At 40.6% G+C, this 20947-nt stretch overlaps 1 protein-coding gene across 2 annotated transcripts; it reads left to right on the forward strand.

Annotated features, from left to right (window-relative positions):
* The first annotated feature begins 100 nt into the window (after positions 1-100).
* AKIRIN2 (akirin 2) lies at positions 101-19978 on the forward strand. 2 transcript variants are annotated; one of them, XM_053938293.1, is made up of 5 exons: positions 101-709; positions 11195-11338; positions 12061-12195; positions 15890-15961; positions 16275-19978. In XM_053938293.1, the coding sequence occupies exons 1-5, from the start codon at positions 505-507 to the stop codon at positions 16283-16285; spliced, it is 567 nt and encodes a 188-aa protein (XP_053794268.1). In that variant the 5' UTR covers positions 101-504; the 3' UTR covers positions 16286-19978. The 2 variants fall into 2 exon arrangements, with proteins under 2 accessions (XP_053794268.1, XP_053794267.1); XM_053938292.1 differs by having other exon boundaries at positions 104-709; positions 12046-12195.
* Positions 19979-20947: the final 969 nt, after the last annotated feature.

The raw sequence follows: 20947 nt of genomic DNA on the forward strand, positions 1-20947 counted from the left end.
CGAGTCCCGCGAGCCTCTGCGGCGGGGGGGGCTGGCGTTTGAACCGGCGGCGTTGTTGTTGACGCCATATTGCTGGTGCGGGGGTTACGGCCGGGAGCGCCATCGCCGCCGCCATCGCCGCCGCCTGGGCCCTGCCATCGCCATCGCGCCGCATCGGCCGCCCCGCACCGCGCACCTGGGACCGGCACCGCGTCCCTCGGCACTGCTCGTGTCCCGCCACCGGCCGCGGGCGGAATTTGTCCCGGCCGGGCAGGGCGGAGCGGGCGAGGAGAGCGGAGATCCAGCCGGACTGAACCGGGGTTGCTGCTGCCGCTGCCGGGGCCGCTCCCTAGAGAGAGGCCGGCGGGGAGGCGGCGGAGGCGGCCCTGACGCAGCCGCCCCCTCCTTTCCCTTCCCTCCCCCCCAGCCCACTCCAGACAGCGGGGAAGACGCCTCTGGGCAGGGCCGGCTGCTGCTGTCTCCACCGCTGCCCCTCGCTCCGAGCCCCCTCGGCCGCTCCGCGCCATGGCTTGCGGCGCCACTTTGAAAAGGACTCTGGATTTCGACCCGCTGCTGAGCCCGGCGTCCCCGAAGCGAAGGCGATGTGCGCCATTGTCAGCGCCGGCCTCAGCCGCCTCCTCCTCCTTCGCCGCCGCTGCCTCCTCCCCGCAGAAATACCTGCGCATGGAGCCCTCGCCCTTCGGAGAGGTGTCGTCCCGGCTCACCACAGGTGAGGGACGCGGCACTCCTTGCGCCCGGCAGCCCTCCCCGGGGCAGTTCGGCGGGGAGGGGGCCGGGAAGGCGGCCGGGAAGCGGGGAGGAGGAAGAGGGGGGGTTGGGTGGGTCTGGCGTCCCCCTCCAGCCATTTTCTGCCGGGCTGTGCGGCTGGCAGCGGCCGGGGCGATCCCTGCTCGGCTTGGCACCGAGAGACACAATAGAAATGGCCGTTTGCAGCAGGAGAGGAGGGGGAGGAGGAGGAGGGACGGGGAGGAAGAAGGGGGGCCGGCTTGAGCCGATGCGGGCGGGTGGCCATAGGAAAGGGGTCGGTGAGGGCGGGGGGGTGAGATGAGGCTGGAGAAAGGGACCCGAGCGGCGTGGGGGATGGGGGTGCTGTTGGGGGGAAGCTCGATCCTAGGAAAGGAGGAGGCCGGCTTTTTTTTTTTTTTTTTTTTTTCTCCTTGTACCACGGGTGCTTAGATGTGGCAAGGAGAGCCGCAGGGGCGAGTCGAGCTGCGGAAACGCTGGGGGCGGCAGGGGACAGGGGTGTGACCGAGGTGGGTCGGGAGTCGGCGGGGCCCCAGTCGATCCCTTCCTCGCAGCCATTATCGGTGGGTCGAGGCGGCGGCACCTCCTCCCGTTGCTGCTCAGACATCGGGGGAGGGCGAGGGGGGCAGGGCGGGGAGGCCGGCCTGTCATCCATCACCCGCAAAACGCCAGTGGGAAAAGGCAAAAGCGAATAAAACAAAGGGGTAATCCCACTTCCCAGCTCCTTAATGCGGGCTATCGTCCCGGGTAACCCATTCTGTGCTATCCTTAAAAGTTCCGTAGGAAAACCGAGCGTTAAAAGCGGTTGTTGCAAGGGTGAGAGTTGCCTTTAGGGCAGATAAAATGGAATCGGGCGGTCTCCTGCTCTCGTTTGGGAGACGCGGGGCAAGAGCGAAACCCTTTTACATTCTTAAGGTGCGAGGGATGAGCAAACCGGCGGCCCTAAAAGCTCGAGGTCTGCTTGTGTAATGGTTGTCAATTAAAAATCAACCGAGTTCTTTTTAGCAGCGAGTAGGGAGAGAAGAAAGGAACGAATCTTGGTTGGGCACGAAGGATTGGTTGGCCCGTGCCATGCTTAGTCCAGTGGGCAGCTTCCAGCAATGCACTCAGGGACGGTGCAGCTCGCGGCCGTGAGCGGCTGTAGCGCCGAGGTATGGATGTACCCGTGTCCTTTGTGTGCAGGGAAAAAAAAAAAAACCCTCTGCAGTTGTTGCAGCAGAATTCCTTCCGCTGTTGTGTTTGGTATTCCCTTTTATAACACAAGTTGGCTCCGGGTTACCAAGCACTAAGTTTGAATGTTCAAATTGCCATTTACACATAGGACAGTGCCTTGTTTCAATATTCTTAGTTCGGAAAACGGTACCGTACAAAACATTTTTTTAGGGCTTTTAATCAAATAATAAAAAATTGCTATGGAGGAAATATAGAAGGCATACAGAGTAAAACTTGGCATCAGTGCCTTGATATCTTTTTGAACCTCTAGGAAAGGATCTTGAATGAGTCAGCGGTCTGGGATGAGAGCTGTGATGGATGGCACTCCCTGGTACAGCGAGGCATTGCATGTACTTTGAAATAGATATTTAAAATCAGACCTAATTTAATTATTTTAGAGGCTAAGTATTCTTTGCAGTGATTTCTTTTGGTTTCTTTGGGGTTTGGAGAGCTTATGTTATGAATATTTAATACAAATATTGTCTGGCCAGTAAATATGTATTGTTGAAAGGAGGCAAATCAATAAAATTTTCAGAAGAGACAACCTACAGCAGTATTTGAGGTAATACCTAGGCTTCTACTCTAACCATTCTGAAGGGCTTAAAAACTGAAATGTTACTGAAATTGAGCAAATACAGGCCTCTTTATCTCCTGAGAAAATCAGGGGTCCAGGTGGTAATCCATGTGAAAAGGGGATTTGTGTACAGACAAGGGCGTATTTTATGTATAAAAAATGTGTTTAATATAATGAAGAGTGAATGACAGTAAATCAAAATGCCTCGTACAGCGCTTGAATACTCCTAAGCAAAACGTGAAGCATTTATAAGTTGTGCACGTTTACATGGGTTTTGCTTAAAAGCTCCCTCTGTGGTTTCCGTTAGAGAAAAAAAAAATCTTTATACCGTGCTGGTATAAATGCATCTGTTAATCAGCTTGCTTAGCTTTAAATTTCAGTTGAATTTGGGGATATTATCACATTGTATATATTTAATTTCAACTCTCACTGAGCAAAATAGAGTTCATAATTTTAAAGAGGCCTGTTGAAAGGTTGTGTGTGATTCATCTAATTTTGTAAATGTACTTGTGAACTAATAGTTTGCATTTTTCCTGGTAGCCACTTGGAAGAATCAGATGGTTTATTCTAGAGCTCTGACTTAGGTTGAGGTCTAGAGCGCTGCAGAAATATATATTGCTTTCCATTGACTCTAAAATGAGTTCACATGACCATTTCTGATGCAGCTGTCTGCGTTAGAGTCAGATAAATCTTGCTGTATGTATGAAAAGAATTCCAGTCCGATTTAAAATGTGTTACCAAGTCACCATTTTGTGCTAGTTTTTGTGTTGGGAAATTTATTAACAATAGCCAGAATTCAGTTGACTTGACTTGGGCTTTTCTCAGCCTGTTACTGTAATCCTTAGATTTCCAGCACTTAAAAAGCATCTGTCTGAATTTTGTGTAATGAAAATGAACGTTCATATGAAAGGAGAGCTCCGGATATAAAGGAGACCTGATGCTTAGACTTTAAGTTCATGCTTAAACATTTTTCTTGTATCTGATACTCTGACCTGGTAGTGTTTAACTTCACACAGTGGAGACCATATCAGCACCAGGACTTCTTACCACATCGTTCCTCATTTCAAAAATGAATTACCTGGAAGTAGAATGTTACAGATCGATTGAGGGGTGTATGGAGAACTGAGAACACAGTGTGGTAGTCAGATGAAAAAACAGTTGTCTGTATAGAATGGTCATAGACAAATGACCAATGTCTGTTTGAGAGAGGATAGGCTTATTCCAAGATGAAATTTATCTCTCACTAGAGTGTTTTAATATTTTGTGGTTATTTGAACAGCTGTTAGGTCACTTCCAGTTTCTCGGTGAATTTGGCAGCCAAACTGTAATTGTGCCTTTACAGTCTGTACTTTTTGTGGAATTGTGCTTACTGGCTTGAGCATACTCATGAGTATGTTTGCTAATTTTTGAATAGCATTATTTGCATGTAGAATGATGTTTTTAAAACTATGTTCACTATAAGCAGTGCAGAACATACCTGCCTGGTGTAAAACTGGTTTGGTTTTGAAAGAGTGGCTCCTCTTAAATATTTTTCTACTGCTTGAATACTACAGATAAGCTTTAGTTTCATGTGAGTTCTAGCTCTAAATGAGACTGTTTTGTGTAATCAGATTAACTGCACCTGGGTCTGGATGCTGCCTGTGTGTTATGCATTCACTTGTTGGGTTTCCTCTGAAGTCCAGAGGGTGTTTTTCAGTTTCAAAGCTGTTAAAAGAATTCGAGGGTGAAAGGAGAAAACATTGGCAGTATTATTTCTCTGTTCACTGTTGGATGTTTTGGAACCATTGGTTGCAGTTTTACCCAGATGAAAGATTGTTTGGGAGTGGGGAGAAAGAAAGAAAAAAACTACACTTAAACTTTTTTAAATTCAGAGGCAGGTTACTTGTTGAAAGCCTGCATGTCTGGACATTTCTGAGATAGAAGCTACAGTGGGAAATACATTTGAAAGAAATTGGGGTAACAGAAGGGAGAAATAATGTTGATCTTCGGGATTTAAATCTCGTAATTCCTGGTACATAGAAACACTGAAGACAGATTGAGATCACAAGCTTTTTTTCCACACTTCATCCAAAACCAGAGGTTAACTTGAAAGACCTCTATGCAGTCAAAAAGGATGAAGTAATTTAAAATTCCACCGACTTTAGCACGTGCAGTTCTTCCTCCATCTGAAACATTCATCTGCTTCAACACTTCCCCAGCAACTAACTAATGTTGCAAACTAAAAACCGGAGTGGGCAGAGCTGTTGAGAACAGGCCTCTCATGGGGGACTCCACAAACAGAAGGTAGATAAATTTGCCTTTAGTATGTCCTTTTTCTTTCACAGAAAAGTCTGGAAAGAGATTGATGTAGTTGACACAGTTTTTCAAAGTTAATGCTAGAAAATGTCTTTGACCTTTTTGAATAGGAAGAGCTGTTAGTCTTCCCTGTGGGCTGTCCTCCGATGACCTTTGAGTTGCCCTCTTGAGCAAACTGAACTACTTCTGTCTGAAACTTGGTCAGGCAATGGCCAAGCCTAGGTTTGGCTTTTAAATGAACAGATCCAGTGGCTTTGGAATGTGACATATTAGTAGTTCTGCATCTCTTTGTGCTTAATTTCTGTTTTGTTAACTTATCCGCATGTGTATTTATTGCTAAATTGTCTCGGTGAAATGCCAAGTTTCTCATTGCGCTCCAGTATTGCAGAAATCATTAGGATTTTAGAAACCAAAACATTCCCATCCCTTAAAACAAGGCACGTAATGGCTGCATCTGGACTTCATAATTTAATTTATATGAGAAATTTCTGTATAGATGCCTGTGGTGACTATAAATGTTAAATACCCTTGGTTGTAGATGTCATAAAATGCTGAAGCTTTTTTTTTTTTTTTTTGTTTCAATGGCAAGTCTGATAAATGCAGTATGACAATTTTTTGTGTGAAGGGAAAGATCTAATTGCTGTGTCTAATACATTTTGCATTGCTTGATTTATTTTTCATTCCTCAATCCCTTGATCAGGAGAACTGGGACTTCCTGAAATAATACATTTGCAGAATGAGCTAATGCATATGTGAACATCCAGCTTGTGGGCGAATCAGAACTTTTGTCAGCCTGAAACCTGGAGTAACTTGATCTCCTGAGGTGGCCTGCTGTGTGCCCCAGTCTGTGGCAAGATGCTTCTGTTCATTCTGTAGCTATAGCCAGTGGCTATGAGGTGTCAGCATGTACCTGTTATCAGTGTTTTCTCTCTGGCTCAGAGCATGGTTTCCAAAAGTATACATTCTGTTACTGACCTCTTCACATGCCTAATTGAGAAGCATAAGTGGAGTGGTTGACGTCTGAGACCAAAGCAAGAGAGTAAGAGGAATATTTGGGTTGTTTTAATTTCTGTCTCTGCCAAGTTCCCTGGTTAAGTAGGAAAAAACCCTGAGGAATATCTTTATCCATTACTTTGCTGCAGTGCTGCCTTTATGGGAAACTGGCATCTTAAAATTAACAGTGCATATTAGTAGTTGGTGGGGAGACCAAAAGTAGGAATGTGGTAACATCAACTAGGTGTTGAATAAGGTTGAAGGCCTGATGGAAATGTGTTAATTTGAACTAGGACAGTGCAGCAGTTCTGCTTTAACAGAAGCTGAAATCCCTAAAGATGTATGCCACTGACATCAGGATAGCATTTGATTGATTACTTAGAAGAAATCTCAGGCATGGTTCAAGTTTGAATGCATACATTGAATGGTGACATTGCCAACTGAAACCTGAGCTAAAGGTTCCATTTCAGGCCTGGAAGACTGCTGCTCTGATTTCAGCGCATTGAGTCACCTTCCTGTGTGTTTTGCTGAATTTTCCTTTAGCTAAATGAGGGAAGTCAGGAACTGTGATGAGAGATTGATAGTTTAAAAATCAAGCCCAAAGAAGAAAGTCCTTCAGGTGAAACAATCAGCACCTTCATAGTTGATAAGCAGTTATTTAAATGGAGAAAATAATTGTTTGCCTTTTTAACTCTTTAAGTTGAACTGCTGTTTCCTTTGTACATAATTTCTCAGTAATTTGAGGTCAGGGTGAAGTAATTAGATGGCAGAATTTTGAAAAATATTAACTTCCTATCATGAATTAAAGAAAGTAGGAAGACTGCATCACTCCTTGGAAATGAATATTTGTCTTTGTAATTCATTAGTGTGACAATCATATTTCAGATGTCAAACTTGAAGTCTAATTTGTCCTGTTCATATTTCATCCTCTCTTCATTCAGAAATCTTCATTCTTCAAATGACATCTCAAGTCCTGAAAGATCTTAATGCAGAATTTAAAGAACCTGTGTACTTAACTTTATGCTCTCAGTACACAGCTCTGGATAATAAAAGAGTATCCATGTATTCCATTACATTTGGATATATTTGAATCCCTGATGCCTTTGGTGGTTCTGGTGAGACAGTAGCAGTTTTTATTTGTCATTCTTGATCTTAGCCTTGAACCTAAAGGAGAAGAGGGGCATAAAACAGATTATTGTGTCATTGACAGAGATTCATAGTCATGTTGAATTTGAAATGCTATTTATGAAGTACTAAATCATTTTGGTGTGGCTTTTTCTTGCTGCTACACCAAATTCGCAAGTCTGATTTTCACTTTCAGCACCTTTGCCTGGTGTTTCCTGTTAAATAGCTCTGCGCCTTCAGAGGCATCTCTAACCAGTAAGAAACACTGAGCACAGGGGGTAGACTGAAATTTCAAAGAAACTGAGGATAGACCACAGTGATGTGTGTTTCATCATATTAAATATATTCCTTTTGTAATCTCAGATCATATGATTGTCTGATGTACAGTATCTGATTTGAACTTCAGTGTATGTTCAAGGTGGATAAAAGCTTTTATTTAAAATATCGAATAAGTTGTGATATACGTGATACAGGTTCTCACTTAAATTTTATAGTCTTGGAGAAGGTGACAGTAGATTTTCTTTAATGAGTGTACTTTCATATTCTAAGTTTTTATATATAAAATAATTAAAATGCATGTCATTGTTTTAAAGGACAGTTTGGGCCTCCACACTGAGGCACATAAAAAAAACTGTGCTGTGTTTGACACCACTTCAGTGCACATTTTAAGTCAGTTGTACACTGCAGAGAGAACAGTCAGAACTAATTGGAAGCCAGAGAAGTTAAAAACTGAACTTGTAAAAGCAGGAAGGTTTTCTGGAAGCAAAAGTAGGTTGGATCTACTGATTCTAAGCTTTGTTTAACTGGGTCAAAGTTTTAAAAGTCTTCACAGTTAGATGTCTGCTGTATAGGTGGTGTTCAGAAGTTGTCTGGTTTGCACTACCTTAATATTTCATGGCTTCCTGCAAGTGCTGAGATACTATAAAAATATGTTAATGTATTTGTGTGGAATAAAATATTGTTAATATATTTGTGTGGAATTACAAAACAGAACAGTAAATGAGAGAAGTAACTTGGTGCATTTAAGCAATTTTTCTTTCTGTATTAGATTATTTTAATTTGGCCTTCAGATTTTCATTTAAAATGAGTCATAAATATTTGCAGGTTTACATTTCACTTCACAGTGAAGTAGTTTTAAGATGTTATGCTACTGTAGGTTAATAAGAATGTCTACTTAGCCTTTGCTGATATAAAAATGTACTTGCTTTATTTGAAACATTCCTGGTCTCATTGTTCATGTGAAATGTCAGTGAAAGTCTGGTGCTATGTTAAACTTACATTTCTTGACTGTTAATCTCCATTTTATTAGTGCTGGAAATAGGGAAGTATGAGATGAGTCAGTCTCCTTGCCTGCTATCAGCAAGGTACCGAGTATGCCTTGCAGTCCAGTTCTCTGTGCTGAGCATTTGTGACTTAAATCTTTCTAAGTTAGTCTGAATGGAGGAATACCATTTACCAAACCAGGTTATGGGCATGCTTAGCAAGTGTTCAGTCAGTGCTTAACATTTCAGGCTTTTTTTCTTCTCACTGCAGTTTGCAGTGGAGTCAGTGTCATGTTTAAATTGTCCTTTCTCTTAAACTTTGCTTGGTTCTATACCTTCAGCTGAAGTCATAGTAATGCTAACTGTTAAAGTGATTTTATCAGATCCCAGATCTGTCAGTAGTGTTTCTTGAGATCTTTGATTTTCACAGCAAGATTTGAAGGTGGCAATTTAAAAAATGTTGCCAAATTAGAAGTAGATGCAATTGGTGTAATATAATTGAGACTTCTTGTCCACAATTCAGTATAATTTAGAATCATGTATCTTTGGTGCGCAAATCCTGATTTTCTATCCTAGTTGTTGCTGTTTTCCCAAAGTCCACGCCTGATTTCTCTCCCTGTTTCCCCCACACATCCCTCCTTGCTTTTGTTCCTTCTATCCTGCCTGGTATTTTAACATTTTCTCTAAATTATTCTTTGTTTAATTCCTTGTTTAATTTCTAGGTTTTGTTAGGACTGAAGGAGACATGGCATAATGATTTTGGTGGTTAATGTGGTTTGAGAATGTTTCTGCAAAAAGAAAGGAGAACTGTAGAAAAGATTTTTATTCAAGTTGTTACACCTGAAATTTGGCTGGGGTTTTTTTTGCAGTTCACATGGAGTTCAGAAAGTATGGCCAGGACAAAGTAGTCATAGTGAAGGATGGTCATGGTCTATTATGTTCTTCAGTTAATACAAATGCAGTGTGAATATGTGCAGTCATGTTTCTCATAGTGTAAACATGCTTTAGGACAGATGATCACATGAGCTAATTTGCTTCCCTTTCAGAATTACACAGTATCACTGGAGCCAGAGCAGCAACTGATTTTGAGGAGAAGTATTGTTCTGCCACCATAATGCCACTGAGTATAAATATGGTTAGGCCACTCTCTGAGTGATGTGTGTATGTACATGATCAGCTCTGCATGGGATTCTGTTTAATTTTGGAAGCCTGACTGCATCTTGGTTTAACATGATTTATGTACTTTGGTACTGTACAGGAGTGTTTGTATCTTGTCCTACAGAAAGTATGAATCCTCCATCCCCCCACACCACTTTCTTGTGGTTTCTTCTCTTAGTAATAAAAAAGCACAGCAGGTAAATAGTTTTATTACTGTCTTCTGTATTTGCTGCTTCTTTGAACCATATTACTGACTTTCTGTTAGAGAGTTGAAAATTTTACAGCTGCAGGCTTGGGACTGAAAAGGTATGAAGTCCTTAATCAATGGACAAAATCCAAGAAGCTCCTTTGCTGACACTTCTGTTGACTCAAAACAGTTTTGTCTCTTTTTATAAATTGGAAATCTCTAGACTGACTCATGGAATTGAACCATGTCAGTATTTAAACATCTGAACTGAGAATTGTTAAGTGTTTGCTTCCACTTGGTCTAGCAGAGGCTTCAGCCACTGACTGAAGAAGGTGGTAGCTGAAGTTTCCTGCATCACATGGTTCCTTATTAGAAATGTTGGAACCTCATTAAATGAAATGAAATGGAACCTCAGTAGCATATGGATTACAAACGTGAAATTTGGTTTAAGTTTTCATGGTATTGTATTGACAAAATGAGACAGAAATAGGAAGGGTCTGAGTGGAGTCCTTTGTAACTCTGACATGATCATGTGAATTTATATGTACCTGAGTTTTGGAAAGTTGTCCTTGCTAAAAAGGCTAGAAGTGTCATTGGAAGCCAGTTGTGCAGGTAATTTTTTCTTAAAGCATTTGAGCATTTAAAAGTAAGAGTTCTCATAAAGGATGAGAATCTTTGCAAATTTCTTATGGGAAGAATATAAAAAATAGAAAATTGCTTTTTTTCTTTAATATTTTACATTACCAGGGGATATGCAGTTAGGCCATTGATGCACCTGAGAGCCATTTGGTATGTGGAATTTCAGAGAGAAGGCACACAGGATTGGTAGTTCCTGTTGCAAGGATTAGGTTTTCCCTTATGATTCTACAGTGGAGATGAGATTATTAAAATAATTTACTGTACTTTATTCATTGCAGTCAAAAGCTGTGCTACATATTGCCATACTCCTTTAAAAGAGACTGTTGATCCATCTACTGTATTTTGTTTGGATAAATTTGAGACTGTCAAAAATGTTGTGGAAGGCTTTTGTATTTTTCCTGGCAGTTTCCAACTCTTTGATATTTTAAGCAGTAGGTGCTTAATGCATGTTGTCTAAATAGTGTTTTCCTCTTCACTGTGCTGCCTGTAGGACATTCAGCCCACAGAGAGGAATGGCAGTTCATGTGGATGTTTTATTCTTGAGTGTCTTGTTACTCTTAACTCTTTGAATGATAAATGCTGTGTGGGAATGAAAGATTAAATTAAAGATTAAATATATGAAGCAAGGATAATCAATACCAGTGTAAGTTTTATAGCCAAATTTTTATCCATGCACATTGTATCATTCCTAAATTTTAGGATGCTGTGGTTTTTTTTTTGTTAGCAGTACTCTGGTGCCAATATTTGACCTTAAATAAGAACATTTTTGCTAGTGTTTTCCTGGTGAAAACAGCCTGGGTTACCTTTCTTTTAATTAGTTTAATGGTTTTATGTCTTAGGTAAGACATTGGTTTTGCAGGTCACATTTTAAGAGTGTCTATCCTTTATCATCTGCTATTTATCTACAGCATTTGACATTTGAGTGGAAATGAAGTGAAATGGTGAAATGCAAAGATAATTATTTTAGGGTTTTTTGGTTTTGTTGGTTTTTTTTCCTCTTTTTAGAACAAATTCTGTACAACATAAAACAGGAGTACAAACGCATGCAGAAGAGAAGACATTTAGAAAATAGCTTCCAGCAGACAGATCCTTGTTGTTCTACTGATGCACAGCCACATGCATTTCTCCTCACTGGACCAGCTTTGCCAGGTACTCAGATAATTCTGTGTAATTTTCCTATGTTTTCTTAGACTCTACTTGTGTAAACAACTTTTTCTAGTTACTTGGTGGTTTATGGCACCTTCTCACCAGTTACTGTTGTTTTTTGGCCATAAATTGTTTGTAATTCTGCTATATTCTGTTGTTCTATCAGATTCCATTTGAGTAAATAGTTCTCCCTGTTGCCTGTTGTGTTATGACACATTCCCACTAGTTACTGCTGGCTTTTTGTCAATAATGGGGTTGGTTTGGAAGATAGTAGCGTTTCATTTTAAAAATTGGTCGGACAAAACCCTGGCACTGTTTTCAGGAGACCATCCTGCCTGCTCTGTCATTGATACTGTAATAGGCTTTTGCAGAGCAGCTGTATAGGCACCAATATACTGTACTATAATTTTTATATAAAATAGAAGCTTAAATTTGTATGTGGTGACTGCCGTGTAAATGTTGTTCACAGTGTTTGTGTAACATTCTGGGGGTTTTGATGATAGTGTGCATTGTCCATTGCAGATGTCTTCCTTTTTGAGCATCCAGTTCTGCTTCAGTAATAATTAGTAGGATCAAATAGCAGAGAAAATCATCTTCAAATGTTTTGTAAAGTTCCTTTAATGAAAAAAGTGTGAAGAAACCTGATAATAAAAAATTGGTTCTCATCTACTTGTAATTGTAAATTGGTGTGCCCAAATATTTACTCTTAGGTACTTCATCTGCAGCATCATCACCATTGAAAAAAGAACAGCCCCTGTTTACTCTCAGACAAGTTGGAATGATCTGTGAACGTTTGCTGAAAGAACGTGAAGAGAAAATCCGTGAAGAGTATGAAGAAATTTTGACCACAAAACTTGCAGGTATCTTACAGTTCAGAATAATACATGTCAGAGTGAGTTTGAAAGCTTAAAACTTCTCTTATTTTTGTTACGGTGTATGTTTTTTTCTGACCTAATCTGATGAAGGAATGGGGTTGCATACATGACAAAAAAATATGTTTACTCCCTTTGATAGGTTTTTTCCTTCTGTGCTGCTTTGGATACAAAGTATGACTCTTAGTTATTACTACTCAGTGCAGACAGTGGTTTTATTTCAGTTAGAACTTTCTCTTGCTATTGTGTCTGAATTTACAGTTTCCCTTTTTTTTTTTTTTTTTTTTTTCCCTTCTTCTTCAGAAAGACTGCCTTTAGAGCTGTTTTTGAAGGACTGTTTTTTTGTTTCATTTTTTTTTCCTGCTTGGGAACTGACTTCCTTTTTCTGGAATTTGGCAAGATGACAGTACCTAAGATTTCCCTTTCTCTTCCCAGTACTTACCATTACACTGCTGCCCAGTAGTGTTTGGTATCTGCTTGAGAGTCTGTTCAGCTGTTTTTCTGATGGTCCATGTTGAATTACTGTATTTTACAATTCAGCTGAAATTCTTGGCACCTGATACCAGCTTATCTTTCCATAAAGATCGTGCTAATAGCATTGTAAATAGGACCTTTCTTCAGTTTTTGAGGTCTTCTAAGCCTCTTGCTAGCATTTGAGCACTTAAAATTCTTGTGTATTCAGAGGTAGGTGCTTTCACAGTATGATTTGGAGTCTAATTTAATATTTAGTGTGATGATAATGAAAATCTGAGCACACTGTTCTGCAGACATATTTTTGAATACCTACAGCTGTTCTGCTTCCCACCTGAAAACACATCAGAATTAAAGTTGGCAGGTCTCTTCAGGTGGGAATAAAACCTTTTACAGGCATGCACCTGCAGAAAGTCACCAGGCTTGTGGGTTGCTTGTGATAGTATTTATTGTCTCTGCACCCGAGATTCTGTTGATGTTCTGCACTTGCTGATCTGCCACTTTTGTTTAAGAAATTGCTATAGTTCCATGTCCCTCTTAAATCCACATCTGTTTAAAACTGTAACTAACATGCTGAATACTTCTGCTGCTTTGAGCCTGGTGTTCCATTTCAGGGTTGTTCTTTTTAACCTGCTTCAGCCTGATGAATTAGGACTCTGTAGAACCTTTTCTCATTAATGTGTGTTAGGAATTGGATCATTTCTTGTATTTTCTGAAATGCATTTCATTTAGCAGGGTTCCTAACTATTTGAAGACCAGATAGATTTCCTTTTGTTCAGACACTTTTGGAGTACAAGCTTGTAGTTCTTTACAAACAGGAAGCCCCTCTGTCAGGTTCCTTACATGTGCTCTCTCAGTCCCAAAGGGAGCATTGTTTGGTTTGTTTTTGGGAAAGGGAGGGGGATTGAATTCTATCTGGGAGTTGTGGTTTAGTGAGATGATTTAGGTTTATTTGTTCTTACCATAGTGCTCACCAAAAGAGCAATTAGGAACATCATGTTACTGCATCACATATATTAAGCCGGTAATACATTTTCAACCTTACCCGGGAATTTAAAGACTGACAAAAGAATTTAGAAATTCCCTACATGGAAGGCCAGTTACGGTTGTCTGCTGACAGAATGGTTTTATCCTTTTCTAAACTTTGTGCAGTAAGGTGATACTCCTTGTTACAAAAGTGAAGTCAAAGGAAAGGTAACTGGAAATTCCATAATAAATCTCAGTTGAATAGCTTCTTTCAAGTGACTTAACTGAATGTTTGTATCTTGGGTATTGTCTGAATCAGAGTTGTCATGTAGGTGGTTAGCCAGATACTGCCTATTCTTTCCTTCTTCCATGTTCTTTGCAAGCAGAGTTGCTTTTCATGCAGAATAAATGTTTGGTAAATGGAAAACTCAGACCATTGTAATGCCCTCATTTCTCTTCCTGCCTCTGTTACCTGAAACCGCTGTGTTAGCGCAAACTTGGTTTTGCAAGAGCCTTAACAAAACACTACCTTGAAAAGTTTTAAAGAATCTCTGAAAACCAGCTTTTTATAGTATTGTAATTGTATTTGTGGTCATGTCATCTAGCCACCTGACTTAAAATAGTTAGGATGTATATGATACAGTGATGTAAGTATTTGTGCAGTGTTCAGTTAAATTCTCAAGTAGTTAACTGTAGGCTGCTCCTACCTTTCGATTGCTTAACTTCTGAATCTGAATGTCACAAGAATGGGGCTTTTTAGTAACTGGATTTTTAAAAAATTTGCAAAGCCATAGTTCTAACTAAGATGATGTTACAAAGCAGCTGTGTATGCTGACTTCCATCTTTATAGAAGAACATTTGCAAGATCGATTCTGGCCTTTAATGCATGCTTTTAGGAAAAGTTCTAGTTGGTGTTACTTTTTGAAATGGTTTCAGTGCACTAGATCCTTCAGTCTGCTCTTTGTGTTATTTTGTTGTTTGGCTGAAGTCCTCGCATGGCTGCTGAAAAGCCGCTGGTGAGAACTGCAGTGAAACGGGTCCTGCTTGTGGGCAGAGGGGAGCTGGCCACTGTGACCACAGGCCCCCTTGGTCAGGGATGAATGTCCTCAGATCTTTGGGTCCGCTCCGTACTTTGGGCTGCTGCTGCACTGCTTGCTGATTACTGATACCCTGTTTACTTCAAAGGTGAAGCTCATCCCTGCAAGAGGATGGGGACTTTATTGGGGCAAACCTGTGGGACTAGGAACCACTACAAATCTAACTGCATTTTTGGTTGAAGATTGCCTTCTTTGACCTTGCCCTTTTCTCAGAACACCCCACATTGCTGCACATGTATTTTTCCACAAGGGAGGAAGGGGAATGGAGAGGAGCGGCATCTGGTAGATATTACTCTCCTTGTTCAATTTCCTAATTCTGAAAGGTGATATCCTGCTGATGAGTGCAGTATTAAAACTGAATAAAACATTGTGAATGTATTTGTATGTATGTATGTGTATAGAAGGAATAACTTTTCTGGGAAATAACAGTGCTTAGTTCAAAGCCAAGTATGTTTCATATCAAAATTGCATTTCAGATGACACAGTAACCATTTTCATGCAGTCTGCAGTCAACTATGTGTCTCCCATAGTAGCTACTTTTGTGATTAGAATTACTCAAAAGTTAGTCACTTAGCATTTCATCCTTTTAGTTTCTTGTTTGCTTTTGATTTTCTGGCAGTCAGCAAATAGAATTTCTAACTCTGTAGCAAATCCCTTTACTGTACTTTTGTGTTTCCATTTCATTAAATTAATTTTCTTATATCTGGTAGTGGTAGGAGCAGAAAAATTATGTTTCCAACCCTAGCACTGACCTTTATGTCATGTTTTCCCTTAACTGCTCTGCCCCCATTATGGATCTGTAAAATGGGCACACTTCATTTCTTCAAAATACTATGTGTAATACTTAGCAGGTGTGAGGTATATTGAGGTCTTTGTTATGTGCAGCATAATTGTCTTTGAGTTTACTGCCATCTTTCTCATTTACAGAAGTTTGTAGGGGAGAGCCTTTTAATTAAGGGGACATTGGCTGAATTGTTCTGGAGGATAAAAAAGAAATGGCAGCTATGAACTGTATTAAGTTATTTAAAACTGCTGCTAGTTTGGGCTGTGTTTAACTTGTATGGATTCTGTGTATAAAAATGAGCCCTGAGTATTCTTCTGCTAGATTTAAACTTAATACTGATACTTGTAACGTTTCCTCCTTGCAGAACAATATGACGCATTTGTGAAGTTCACGCATGATCAGATCATGCGACGGTATGGAGAACAGCCTGCCAGTTGTGAGTATCTCTTTCTTCTGGTCCCTCTAGCAGCATTGAATTGCCAAGTGTTCAATAATTTAAATGGCCGTTGTTTGCTGTTAAGCTGCTAGGCCCCAAGGTAAAATACCCGAAATTGAGAATATGGAATATTGAGGTTGAAAAGGAGGTGTGAGAGAAAATGCAGCTTGTGTTTAAAACATCTAGAACTGGTTTCCCATAGCATGCTGGGGTTTTAGTTTTGAAACCAGTTTTGATAATACCATAGACGGTTTGCACAGAGCTAATACGTCTCACTGCTGTCATTAACTTTTCTTTTTTCTTCTCTTTCCAGATGTTTCATGAATCACACTTTCTGCATATGTGGGCTGCCCTATACACCCTGTTTTATTATTGTTGCAAGCTATCCCAGTAAAGACTTGCAGCAATGCCATATTTTTCCCCCCTGTGAACACAGGTTATTTCAAGCTTTTGTCAGTGGCAACCACTCTTATGCAGCAACTGGTTTTGGAGTGCTCCCTGATGTCAGTACCACCTGGATGTGGACCTTTGCTACCTGTAATAATACCAGTGGCCTCATTTGCTGTATCATTACGATTTGGCTTCTTATGTTAATAAGTTTGAAAAAGTAAAGGATTAAAGCTGGTGTTCTAGAAGTTGCCCTTCACTGGTTGTGTAAATAAAAATGTAGAATGACACTTCTGACTGAAGTTAGTGTGGTTTTCATAACTGTGCACTACAACAGAGCTGTAATCACAGTTAAGTTAGAATGTAATCCCAGGACAATTTTAAGCAAATAGCCCACAGTACTGCCTGTGAAATAGTGAAGGAGGGCATTTCTGTATTCCATGACTTTTTTGGGGGTTAAGAATGGGTTTATATGATTTCTCATTTTTGTAGTTTTTATTTATTCTATCAGTCTTTAACAAATGTTTATTGCTGCAATTTTTCAGTGTATCATTGTTTTACTGCCCTTGTAGTACTGGAATTTAGTTGGAAGAATAAAACATTTACTTCTAATCTGTTCGTTTTTAATATGCAGGTGGAACTTTTGCTGTGTATGAATAAACTTTAATCTGAGTGTTTAAATGAAAACTTTATTTACTAGCAATAGTGGGTGGGTCAGTTCTAGATCAGGAGAAGGAGGTGGATTAAAATCTCAGGTAATTCTTCCAAGGCAGAGAAATCTTCCTTAGATCGGCTGTATTGTTTCGTGTTGAGGAAGCATATTTGGTACAGAATGGACACAAAACTGGTGATGTAACTTGCTGCAGCTGACTCAAAACAGCAGCTGCACTTGCCTTCCTTCAGATTTCAGTGACATATTAAAGGAAATCTGTTCATGAGATAGAGCAGGTGCATGTACTGCAAGCTGGAACAGTGTAGCTATTGCAAGAGCTGAAGGTGTGTAATGCCTGTTAAGGGTTGAGAGCCTTGTTGGATGCATTCAGCTGTTGACAGACTACTGTGTTGGTGCTGGCTGCTGCTGTCTGGGCAGTACTGGGTCTCTGAATCACTGCAAATTTCCTACATGGCAAGTCTAGATCTGTGTGTTGTGGGGTGGAAGTACTGCTACCAAAGGCCTTCAGTTACCTGCTCTGGGGACAAGAAAGCAGTTTCAAAATAATCATTTAATGATAAACTGCTCTCTTCTCTAACTTACTGTCAGCTTCTGGTTAAATGGAAGTCTGCTCTGTGATAGATCTATGTCCCATCTCAGATTAACAGAGGAGTTTGAGTTGAAGCTGGTAGATGAACTTGGTAATTGGTTCATGCTTGCTTATGGTATCAGAGAAGCTTTGTCATGAGTTCTGCTGCTTGGTGAACTCTTTCACTTAGGACTAAGATTGAAGGTTTAGAATTGGACACATTGCCACAGAATTGAGTATTTTCTGCTCACTTCCCTGAAATCTATCTTGCCTAAGTATTTGGATTATTTCTACTCTATTTTCAGAATCCCAGAAATTAGAAATCTCTGCTAGACACCCCTGCCCTTCTGTCAGTGAAGATAAATCTATCAAGGGCCTGTTGCCTGCCTTGAAGTCCTCAGTCCCTCTCCTTCCTGCTCCTCATTTTTTGACCTCCTTTTATTAAGTTGCCCAAGCTAGGAAAATCACTGCTTCTAGGTGGACCACCATGCAAATTCTGGCATCCTCATACATCTCGTGTACTTCCTGCGTTCTTATCTTTTCTTTTGGACTATTAAGATTTATAAATAAGAAGTGATGTCATGCTAGCACCCAGCCACTCCTGTACTGCTCCAAATTGATGCATAATAAGCAGTCTTGTAGCAGATGAAAAGCATGGCACTGTGGGTGCTGATGTCTCACAGCTGTGGTATGCTTAATTTGTGCCTGTTTTGGAAATGAGGTTGCATTCTTTGAAATTTTTAATTTTTTAACCTGCTGCTTGTTCTGTCTTGGACTTCAAACTGACTCCTTTTCCTAATCTTAGTGCCAGTATCTAGTGTGATGAATCACACATGAAAACTTGTTCTAACAAGAGATACTCTTCAGTAGGAAAATGACTGGCAGCTTGATGGCTGTTGAAAAAACTAGGGAAATTGGGGTACTATGAGGAGCTGGCTGGTGCTTGAAAACCAACCTGCTTTGCAGAACCTTTTCAAAGGCTTTTGAGTCAAGGAGAAATGGGTACAGTTCAGTAACTACGCAGCTCTTGGCACTACACTTTGTGGTGGCCACGTGTAGAATATTTTTGCCATTTGTATGTAACTGCAGTCTTGCCCAAAAGCCAAGCAAGCTGAGAACATTTAATTGGAACTTAACAGAGTGAAACCAAAGATCTTGGTTAACCTGTTTTTAAGGTAGTTATGTACTTCTTTCTTTCCAAGCAGATCTCAGTTCCTGTGTACTTGAAAAGCAGCATGTACATCCTGTGTGTTGATTTTGCTGCCTAGATGTGAGAGCATATAACCATAAGATGATTCAGAAATTTTCAAGTTTGCAAAGGCAGGAGATTCAAGCAATCTTGTGTGCTGATGTTTGAGATTTGCCTGTGTACTCTTGGAACAGCATGAGCAGTCACAGATTCTGCTTAAAAAACTCTGTTTTGTGAAAGCTTTAGGAACTGGGAAGGATTTAAGCTTTCTGACTCCACAGTGGGGATAAAAAAAAAAGAAGGCCGGTAAAGTATTAAAAGTTTATGCTCTTGTTAACCAGTGCTTGTGACTTTTGTATTTGAAGTCATTCTCAGTGATGAAATGGCTTTTACAGGCACCTGGGCTGTTCTTATAGTTTATTGCTGTTGTAGGGTTCAAGACAAAAAAAATTACAAAGTTTGTGTTTGAAAGCAGTAGTGCAGTAGTGGAAAGAGGTGTCAAAGAACAGCATCTGTAACAGTAGAGAAAAAGGGTTGGAAAAGTATTTTAATGAGTGTTAACTTGCATTGAGGATCTGATTCGTAGCAGTAGTTCTGCTGAAAGAAGTGGCTACCTAACAATATGATACAGTTAGTTCAGAGGTGAGGCTTTACACTAGAATTTCAGAACTACTACAGGCATTAGTAATTTGGGTTTTTTTGTCCTGTTTTCTTTAAGTGACCATTGCAGCAGTGAAGATTTACTGGAATACCTGCAAAATATGGTATTACTATGTAGATACTTTTAGAAACTAATTTTCAAATTTCTAGTTGAAATCTCTGTTTCAGCTAAGGTATGTGAGGGGGGTCTCAGCTGTTACTGATACTGGTTCCAGATTCAGTGATGTTAAGCTCTTTCCAGGAAAGTAGGACTGATTGCAAAGTCCAGCTTCTGAAGAAAGGTGAACTAAATTAAATCTACGACCAGTTTAGTTTGTGTTTTTAACTGTTCAACCTTCTTACCCTCCTTGCTGAAGAAAATGAAGCACCAAGTACAGAATTAAAGATTTGATCTGAGAAACCGTATGTAGCACAGCAAATGTGACTTTAACCATACGAATTTGTTATTAGTTAAAGGGAAGAAACAGCCATTAACTATTAATTTTACTGTTTTAATGTCATGTTGCCTGCACATTTGGGGATTAAAGGCCACACACTGTTGAGGCTGGTTTCTCTTTATTTCTGAATGTTTTACCTTCTGGGGGTATGAAAGTTACCTGGGGTGAGGTTAGTGGAGGGGGGTGGCAGGAGACAGCTACACAGCAAAGCACTTGGCTTCCTGTCCTCTCGCACATCATGGAGACATTTGGTGCTGCTCCCTTTCATTTGTCAAGTGTATTTGTGAGATAAATGGGGTGAGGTTCAGGATAGGGGTGTTCAGCCTTCCCTCTCAACTGCTGGACAGCTGTCTGTATGTGCTACTGAACATGTCCCTGAGCCTGCTCACCAGGGAAGAACAGGGATTTTTTTACCTGTGTCTTGAAACTGGCAAGTGCTCCACTGCAATCCTAAAAATTCATGCTCTTGAGGATTTTGTCATTGTTTCCCAAGTTGTATGTTCTGCCAGTAGAGTCTGATAAGCTCCTCCTCCTCCTGCTTCTGAACTGGCTGGCAGCATTTAGAACCACTTAGACACAGCAGGATGTGTTGTGACTCTGCAATTCCTGCAGCTGGAAAATACACTCAGGGTAGGAGTTGTGTATTTAAAACAAGCCTGACATCTCATATACATTCCTGGGGAAACAGCTGGCTAAGTTACTGGTTCTTGTAACAGGACTTCCCCTCCCCAGTACGGATCTGGTTTATGGAAGTGATTATGGAGGGTTTATCAAAGCACTGCTCTGCAGGGCAATGCAACCTTTTCCCTTTGGTTCCCCTAAGGCTTTTCCCATGGTTGATGAACAGGGCACAGACACCAGTATAAACCCATTTGCTCCTTACACAGAGTCAAGGGAAAAGGTTGGTCTGAGAAGGCTTTTTGAAGATCATCAGATGAGCAGTGCTGGTACACACTCAGCCTACATTCCTTTTCACACAGCTGGTTCCTTTGCCTGCTTTCATTGGCAAAGAGGGAGGTTACAGCATTTGCTTTAGGTGGGGATTTTCCTACCTTCCACCTGAGTGTACAAC

The sequence above is a fragment of the Vidua chalybeata genome, chromosome 3, assembly GCF_026979565.1.
Source record: "Vidua chalybeata isolate OUT-0048 chromosome 3, bVidCha1 merged haplotype, whole genome shotgun sequence".
NCBI lineage: Eukaryota > Metazoa > Chordata > Aves > Passeriformes > Viduidae > Vidua > Vidua chalybeata.

Bases quoted from the DNA above. Each gene is read 5' to 3' on its own strand.
- AKIRIN2 (XM_053938292.1), top strand. From the start codon at position 505: ATGGCTTGCGGCGCCACTTTGAAAAGGACTCTGGATTTCGACCCGCTG. The intron at 710-11,194 runs GTGAGGGACGCG...TCCTCTTTTTAG, and splicing joins GTCGTCCCGGCTCACCACAG to AACAAATTCTGTACAACATA. The intron at 12,196-15,889 runs GTATCTTACAGT...TCCTCCTTGCAG, and splicing joins TTTGACCACAAAACTTGCAG to AACAATATGACGCATTTGTG.